Genomic DNA, 9,339 nt, shown 5'->3' with positions numbered 1-9,339 from the left:
TCTATCTATCTATCTATCTATCTATCTATCTATCTATCTATCTATCTATTATTATACATGATCAGTCTCAATCTCAGGGCTACACTTAAGTAATTATTTGCTATTTTTCTCCCCACAGGCACATAGATGGAAACCATAAACTGGTTAGGTGGCGAATGGTCTTCCATGGATATGTGGATGGCTTTAGCCGAACTATCATATACTTACAGTGTCTCAACAACAACAGGGCCTCAAGTGTCCTGGGACTGTTCTGTACTGGAGTACAGACCTTTGGTCTCCCTCTAAGGGTACGCTCTGACCACGGTATGGAGAACACAGGGGTTGCCAGATATATGTTGGGGAGACGAGGGCTGAACAGAAGCAGTGTCATTACTGGTCGCAGTGTCCATAATCAGAGAGTAGAACGTTTATGGGCTGAGCTTAACAGAGTTGTATCATTCCACTTCAGCAACCTGTTCACTTTCATGGAAAATGAAGGCATATTGAATTCAACAGATGAACAACATCTGTTTTGTCTCCATTACATCTACTTGCCAAGAGTTCAAAGGGCAGCTGCAGAGTTCCGAAATCAGTGGAACAACCATGGATTGTCTACAGAGGGAGGACAGACACCTCTACAACTGTGGCACAGAGGTGTTCTCCAGTCTGCTGGAGCTGGTGCTACTCAGGACATTTTTGATAGACATGATGCCTTTGGAATCAATGAAGACAACCCTCCTGAGTTAGAGACTGAGAACAATGTTGTTGTTCCGGAAAATGACTTTACTGTGAATGCAGCAGTTATGGACAGGATTCAACATACAATAGATCCATTGAGTGATGATGGTAATCATGGTATCAGTTTATTTTTAGGCCTGCTACATTTTCTTAGTCAACATTAACAAGGCCACACAACACTTGATTAAAATATGATGTAACTGTCAAGTAACAAGTAATAACAGTAAGCAGCACATTAACTGTAATAAAATAAAACACCTCAAAATCACATCAATCAGCCCGGAAAATAAATGGTCTCAAAACAAATATTTCAACTGACCATCCAAGGCAAAACAGGGTTCCTAAATTCAGTAATATTACTCTCTATACCAAAACCCTGAGTATTTTCTAAATCAAAGTCCACAATGTCTTTGAAATCAGTGTAAATGTGCCCAAAAGTGGCCGTCTATTATGTGCTGGCCATAGGTAACACTGCACTATGATGTAACTGTGAGGTAGCAAGTAACGTTAAGTGGTACACAACTGTACACAACAGTATTAAAAACTTGACTAACATTTAGCACTATTCTTCTTTATATTCTAAAAGCAAATAAAAACAGTTAATCAAATCATATACTCAAAGTCATATCAATCAGCCCCAAAAAGAAATGGTCTCAGCAAATTTTCAACCGACCATACGAGGGAAAACAGGGTTCCTAAATTCAGCATTATTACTCTCGACCAAAACCCTGAGTATTTTCTAATGCATAGTCCATACTGTCTTTGAACTCAGTGTATGTGTCACAAAGTGGCAGCTTCAGACAATTTATGCATGTGTTGGCCATAGGCAAACAGCGTCCTGGGTTTACAGACTGGTCATGTAGGAAATCAATTGTTGGTTGAGGAGAGAAGCCAATTGGTGGGACGATGCTTGCACCAGTTGCAAAGGCTAAGACATCGCTTAGCTTTGAGGCTCCGGCCTCCTCTAATACATGGAAAAAAACAACAAAGAAAAATGTCAATGTACAGAAAATATCACACTATATTGTCATGAGACAGAGCCATATGCAACACCAATATTTACCCTCAACATCCAGCAAGTAATCTCTCCAAAATGGCACAACACGTTCCTCTGCCATTCTCTTGTTGCTTCCTGCAACAGACAGTCTAATTTGGAAGAGCTGATCCATGGAGTTGGCTGTGAGTGGAGGTGGTTGATGGCACAGCAAGGGTCTAAAACTCTCCGGGTACGTCCTCATGGCGTCCAGGACACCAAGGGTTTTCAGTCCCTCTTTAAATCTGCAAAAATTAAAAGATGACACAACAAAATAAATCCTTCAAACTACTTATTCCAAATTCCAGCAGAGGTTAAATGACATCTAGGCTGCTAAAACATTTGAAATGTTTAAATGTACATTTCGTCAGTCTGTCAGAATCTAAAATAATTCTGTTTATATCTGGTAAATACATTTTAAAGTCTAGTTTGGTCAAAGATGTACAATGTTTTTTGTTTTTGTTACAAGATCTAACAGAATATTCTTCTTAATATGCTGTTCTATGTGCAGTCCATCTCTATGATGAGAATGTAATGAAAATAATATAGGGCAGTGTACTCTACAGAAAATAAGGAGTTGCTAACTGCATGAGTCGTTTGAAACCTTCTCCAATTTGATTTAAATGAAAAGTGTTCAGTTCAATGTTATGTTGCATGTATGTCCTTGCATTTGGAGATGAAACTGTTGTAAAAACCACCAGTCATCTTTATAATAAAAACTTTCTGAATTGCGTTACAAACCTTTCAAATGCCCCAGAGACTCTGTGGACCACCTGGAACATGACAATATCTTGAACCAACAGATCTCTGTCTTCAATGCATTTTAATGGCCTGAGACACCCAGCATTTGCCAGATAATCTTGCAGTGGTTCCGTGGCACGCATCAGATCCTCAAAAGATGTACTTTCAGACACCTAAAAGCAGCACACAATATAAAGACAGAAAAAATGAGCTATAGCATAGCAGAGCATAATGTGTATTTATTCACTATATATTCTGACCTTTTTTACTTTCTCGTAGAGGTCCGCATCAGCAATGTCCTCCAGAACAGGCTTTATCGTGGAACTGCCACCAACCAGATGGGAGTACAGCGCTGGTGTAAAGAATCCTGGTGGAGGACCGCCATGTACCAGGCTTATAGCAATGGCCTGCCCAGCAATAAAATATCGATCCTCTCTTAAAGCTAGAACAAACATGGCATAGAGGGAGAACATCGATAAAAATATATGGTACAAACTTACAGACAAAAAATATGTGCAGTATTAGCTGTGTGTGTGACATCCAGTAGGTGGCGGTACAGGACAAGAAATGACTGACACTTCACAAAACAGAGTGTATAGCTTCCAATAACTTCCACACCAGAACTACCCAGAACCTTTAGTTCCTGCACCCTCTCTACCCCAAACTACAGGGTTTCTGTGACTCCTGTGTTGTCTGCGTTTGCACCATAGGAACATGTTCGTGAGGTTCGTGAAGCATTTTAAAAAGTGCAATGAGGACTGAGCTGATAGTATGTGGAACTAGTAGAAGTAGTAGACAAGTTTGAAGATCATTCCAATGCATTTCCAATGGGACAAAAATGTCAGAAAACATTTAATATTGCCAAAATATATAAAGAGAATAAAAAGTTAAACACAAATAATAATGTGCAGTAGAAGCTACTTATACTTAGTAGATGGAGTAGTTAGACTGCAAAAAATGGCATAAGATGTGAGCATAATAATGAAAAATGATTCAAAGAACAATAAGCATACAGAGTTCCCAAAATACATTATGTGTTTTTATCATGTACCTGTGCTGTCCAATGCTAGGTTCAATCTCCCTGCCCTCCCCTCAAACATTGGTGACACTGCAAGAGCTTCCATAAGCAACCGCAGGAATTCCCTTCTCGGGCCACCTAGGTCCACAGCCTCTTCACTCAGTCCCAAATCATCAGAGAACTTGATATTCATCTGATATTTGGGATTGTATGACAGCCTCTTGAACCCTCGAAGAGCACCATCCAGCACTGAGGACCTGTTGATGTTGAATCTGCATCTCTGGGTGGCATCAATTTGAGATGCAAGACTGAGGAGGACTTCTTGTGCTGATTCTGTGTTTGTTTGTTCAGATACCCTGTTGAGTGAAATAAAGAAGAAATAAATATCAATAAAGTGTTACAATTATTTAGTTTTCTGCATAAAATGTGATAAAACAATCAAGGTTGGTTTCTTCAAACATAGCCACTGGATATTCAGTGTTAGTAGAATGTAACACTGTGGCTAACTATACAATTTATCAGAACAGAAAGTACTGTTTGATGTAAAAAATTATTTATTATGTAGAATGAAAAAGACTGAGATCAATGATCATTGATCAGGTCTTGCCCTCGTCAAAAACAAGCTGTCAATGGCATGGTTATCTAGATATATAACAATTACAAATTTGCATCTCTTAACCATCTGAAGCATCTAGCTTCTAAGCTTAAATGTTTATGAAGAACCTAATTGAACAATATTTGATTCATGGGCTACATACGCATGACCCTCAAGACTAGCCATTATAGCCTGGTTAAGATCCTCTTCATCAGAAGAGAGGTCTGAGGTTGAACCCATGATGGACAGGTAGGCAGCATAGTGGTCAGTCCTCCCTGCACCACCACAAGCACTGGGTGCTTCTGGTGGTTCAGCTTCAGTCGCAATGTCACTCAATGCTTGTGGTGCAGAGAGCAGTGTAGCTGTCGGGGCGGTGTCACTGGATGCATGTGGGGTGGCAGGAGGCTGAGTTGAAATTTGGTTTCCCCTGGACCGTGTACACATATAGCCTCCAGCTTGGAAGTTGTTGGATGCTATTGTGGTGTTAATCTCCACACAGTCATCTGAATCTGTGCTGTCAAACTAAAACAACAAAAAATACAAAATCTTGGAGTTATTCTCAAAAATGACAGCTGTATGCTATCTGGATAAGCATTCATTTTAAATCCCTTACCTGAAATGGAAGATCCCTTCCTGGCCGTATGTACAATGCCTTTGCTTTAAAGACTTTATGGATAATGAAGCCATTCAACTCTTGGCCCTCGCGCAGCTTTGGTGACACCAATTTGGTGCCACATGCCATCAACAGTTCAACACTGGGAAAATAATAAAAGAAGAATAAAGAAAAATAGAAAGAAATAGGAGTCAATTACAAGGCCAGTTTTAATCCATGATGTATCAAAAATTCAAATAATATAATACCTGACATCCTCGGGAATTTTGTTTTGGAATGCCTCTCGAATCTCTGCAATGACTGTCCTGTTGTCCCACGTTTTCCTAATCTCAAAGGCGCTTAGAATTAAGCCATTCTCATGAAGTTTTCTTTTTATTTTGTGTTTACAAACTTCATCCCATGCAGAATGGGGTAGCAGGATGACGTCTTTGTTGAAACTGGGATGGTGCTGGGTGTTAGGCCTGAAAGAAAAAGAAAGAAGAGTGCACTGTAATTGCATGTTGTCAGTAAGACAGTGTTTTTGTTTTTTGTACATGTGAAGTTGGTGAATAATTTCATTTTAACATGGGTAAGCTTATGTTTCACTTTCAGATGATTGCCTGGAAGTGGAGCAATTCTAAAGCCTGGAATACACTGTACGATTTTTTAAACCTTCCTGTTTAATGCCAACTCACACTGTATGAGTAAATCAACCATGATGTGAGGCACAAGTGTAGCTGTTGTGAAATGGTTGCATGGTGTTGAGCCTTCAGCCTATAAGCAACCATTTCACAACTGCTACACAAGCTCATGATTTCTGTGCTCACACTGTACGGTCCAATCCTTGGGTGCGAGGATTGGCATTAAACAGGAACGTTTGCAAAATTGTACACTGTATTCCAGGCTTTAGAATCGCTCCACTTCCAGGCAATCATCTGAAAGTGAAACATGAGCTTACCCATATTAATATGAAATTATTCAACCAACTTAACATGTGCAAAAAAGTCAGCAGAACAAAAATACAATGGATTTTTTACAGGATAGGCAATGTGTCTCATAAATCCAAAAGGAATGAACAAACAAGCAATCCATAGGCTACATGAAAAAGATGTCTGGTTTACTTTAGTCGAGCCAGGTTTTCAATCACACTGAAGGACTGAGGTACTATCTTTTTTTTTTTCAAAACAACCTGAGCTTTAAGAATATGCATGCTGTGGTGGTGTCATGGATGTAGAAAATTTGATATGACCAAATTAATTTCACACATAGCTATGGTAAACACACAAAAAATATTATGAAGTTGTTTTTAAATGTTAACTGTTCTTTTAGGTCTTGAGGATTAGGGGAAAGATAATCAAGGCTCTATATAAAATATATTATTGACATTATTTGCAAAAATGGCACACTAGCCTGGTATCTCTGGCATGAGCACAGCCTGTGGTTACAGTGAGGCAGAGAGCGGTGACGATCCCGGACTCATCCAGAAAACCAAGTCTGCCCCCCCCCCCCCCCCCCCCCGCACCGTACCCCCGCACCTGACAACTACCGTTCTCAACCAGACTCTGGTCTGTGGACCGGGTCTGGCTCCAAGTTTGAGCAAATAAATGAGCAAAGACCCGACCAGGTCCGACCAGTGTTGACCCTGGACCCGATGCGGCCGGACCGCATCGGGTTATTTTGTTTTATAACATTTATATGCGCATGAGAGTGAGTGAGTGAGCGAGCGCGAGAGAGAAACAGCGGGTGCACCAGATGATTGCCAACCGACAAAAGCTGAAATGAGACGGTTAAAGAGAAGAAAAACACAGAATAGGCCTAATATATGTCCAAGAGACTTTGTCCCGAGGAAGGATCGGATGGTGGCCCAGGTTTAGTGATGAGGAAACTGTCACTGCAGCTGCACATCTGTCAGCAGCTGCTCCAAACAGACACGTCACTAACTTTATTTTGAAGGGACAGATTAGATGTTGATTTTGTTGCACCCAAACATTAAGCATATAGAAACAGACCCGGCTTGAGACCGGCTTTATTTGCTCAAACCTGGAGACAGACCCGACCCAGTGCAACCGGCATCTCTCGCCTTTTTTTTTTTTCTTTTTTTTTTTGAGAATTTACAGTAGCCTGGGCTACACGGTCTCTGTGCGCTGCTGGGGATGAGAAGGCTCGCGGTTCAAATGTAGACTTGATCTAAAGTAGGATATTACTGACCAGAGGGAGGGACAACACGTAAGAGGGACGTAATTCTTTTTTTAATGAAAGCGGGGCACTTCAGCCTTTGCTTTGTTTACATCGAAGCCGAGCAATCAAGCCGTAGGATTGGGTGTAATCATAAATCCACCACTCCGCTGATTGATTTTTAACCACTTCCTTAAAAAATGCGCACGACCGGGAGGAGGTTTACCTAATACATCCATGGTTTACCACAGCGGAACAGGCTTGCATAGTTGCCCTTATGTTATAGGCTAGCCTGGCTGCTAGCTAAAAGTGTTAATGTGGCACAGTGGCAGCAAAAACATTGCTGATCTGTACGAGACCTAGACATTCAAACAGACCCACGTGAACCCAAGCTCGTGCTTTTAATGTTATTAAGCAGCCCATAAGGCTAAATTAATCCACTAAATGAAATGACCTTACCTCCTCCTTGACCTGCTGGAAGCCCATCCGCCAAAGTACTGTTGTGTTTGAAATCGAGGTTGATTTGCTTGGTTGCCATTAGCTTGAGAGGGCCCGCTCTGCCCTGATACACCTGATGCTCCAGGTCTGAAGAGCCGCCGCATTTCCCCATCGACCGCGCTACTTGAGGGCTGTTGATTACGGTTCGAAATTTCCGACATTGTGGTTATCACATTAGAACGGGTTAAAATGTTATTCAAAATTCCAATTGCCTCATTCACACGGTCCCGGTCGACCATTTTCACACGTTAACGTCCAGGAGGCGGGACATTGTCCTTGAGATCCCTGGAGAGATACATCCGGTACCTACACCCGTGATGAGCCAATCCGAAACTGGAAATTCAAGTTGACTTCCGTTTCAATCAACCCAGATAGCACACGTACGTCTGGCCGACGTCGGCCTGAGGTTGGACGTCGGCCCTATAATTTATAACATCTGTCAAGCATCGGCCCATGGGCGAATATCTTCAAATTTGATACTCATTTGTGCCAGCTCATCAAACGTCTCTGGTGCGTCGGCTTTAAGTCGGCCGCAGACCTGCCCACAGACGGCGGGACCTCCTGTCAGTTTGGTCCAGACACGTCGACGGAGTGCGTTTCAGGTAAGTTACTTGGGATATATTGCCAAAAAAAAGAGAAAAGTTAGGCCTATTTCGTTTATTTTGTAAAAGTTAAAGGTTTCCGGTGAGTGGCGAGGTACAACGCGGTCGAAATAACAGGCTACCAGCACAGGTGCCAGCTTATTTATAACTGTATTTGGCGTTAACGTTAGTTTAACTTAACGTTAGTTATCCTAACATAACGGTTACAGCCGACACCAATAAAATGTTAAGTCCTATTTTTTTCCCTCTATTGGACGTTATCTGGCTGGAAAAAGGTAGAAGTGACGGGACCGGTAAGCCGTTGTCAAAGCAAAAAAAAAAAAAAAAAAATGCTCCAGAACTAGAGGGGGGGCTGGCCGGCCTGCTGCCCGGGCACAAGGCGCTGGTGTGCGGATGAGTGAAGGAGGGAGACTCGGTCTCTGGAGCTCACCATGGTTACATAGATAGCAGACGCTTTTTAGGCTACATTTTTGTCCTCGCGCTTATGACAGCTGACTTGAGAATGATATTAGGCTACTCTGGTTAACTGTTGAGACAATTGAAATTGGTAAAAACAAATGTGTATGCTTATCAAAATTACAGAAAGAAGTGGCAGGCAGGGAAGTGAAGTTTTACACGATGGCAGAGGGAAAGGGCTTGAGAGTGTGATTGTTGCTGAGATTTAATCAGGTTGATTTGTCAGTGATTTATGACAAGACCGGACACTGCACAGAGCAGCAACCACGAAGACTTGTCATCTCACTGGTCATTAAATAAGACACATTGTTTACTCCAGCACTCCTTAATTCTTTACCAATTCTTTCCTTTTTACTTCGCAGAGCAGTGAGCGAGTGAGCAAGCACCTGATAAACAGCGGATGCGCACCAGATGATTGACCGGGGCAAAAACTGAAACGAGAGGCATACAGAGAGGAAAACACAGCATATCAGCTACAATATAAGGTAGGTAGCCTATGTCCAAAAGGCTTTGTCCTGTCGTCACGACGTGAGTGAGGGAGGATGGTGGTTCAAGTTTAGTGATGAGGAAACTGTCACTAGGTGCGTTTCCATTACCCCTTGAAATGCGCAAAACCTAAATATCGAAATTAAAAACTGGTAATGGAAACACCTACATTTCTAAAAAACTCTCAAATATCGCAAAAAAGTTTTTAGTTTTTGAGACGAATCGATACAAACTTGTATCGCAAAAGTGTAATGGAAACACTTTTTCTACACATCACCGGCGTCAGCGGAGTTGTGTGTGTCCACGCTGTGTTGGTTTATGTAACTTGAGGGGACAAATGAACCACATGTTTATTGTCATGCATTGCTGACCTGGGCATCGTTTCTCAATAAATTAGAAAAACCTTTCCTATCATTCTCCTTTTCC

General features: G+C 41.6%; 1 protein-coding gene across 1 annotated transcript; it reads right to left on the bottom strand.

Annotated features, from left to right (window-relative positions):
* Positions 1-1,427: 1,427 nt before the first annotated feature.
* LOC146990115 (G2/M phase-specific E3 ubiquitin-protein ligase-like) lies at positions 1,428-7,357 on the bottom strand. The gene is made up of 7 exons (XM_085773034.1): positions 7,331-7,357; positions 4,268-4,626; positions 3,543-3,865; positions 2,752-2,933; positions 2,492-2,664; positions 1,781-1,995; positions 1,428-1,681 (listed from the first exon to the last, which is right to left on the bottom strand). Exons 1-7 carry the CDS (start codon positions 7,355-7,357, stop codon positions 1,428-1,430), a joined length of 1,533 nt encoding a protein of 510 aa, XP_085629160.1.
* Between the last annotated feature and the right edge of the window lie 1,982 nt (positions 7,358-9,339).

This window comes from Trachurus japonicus, chromosome 3 (assembly GCF_045865225.1).
Source record: "Trachurus japonicus isolate A0001 chromosome 3, Traja_1.0".
Classification (NCBI taxonomy): domain Eukaryota; kingdom Metazoa; phylum Chordata; class Actinopteri; order Carangiformes; family Carangidae; genus Trachurus; species Trachurus japonicus.
The sequence above is the reverse complement of the archived record's forward strand: the minus strand, read 5'-3'. Positions and strand labels throughout refer to the sequence as shown.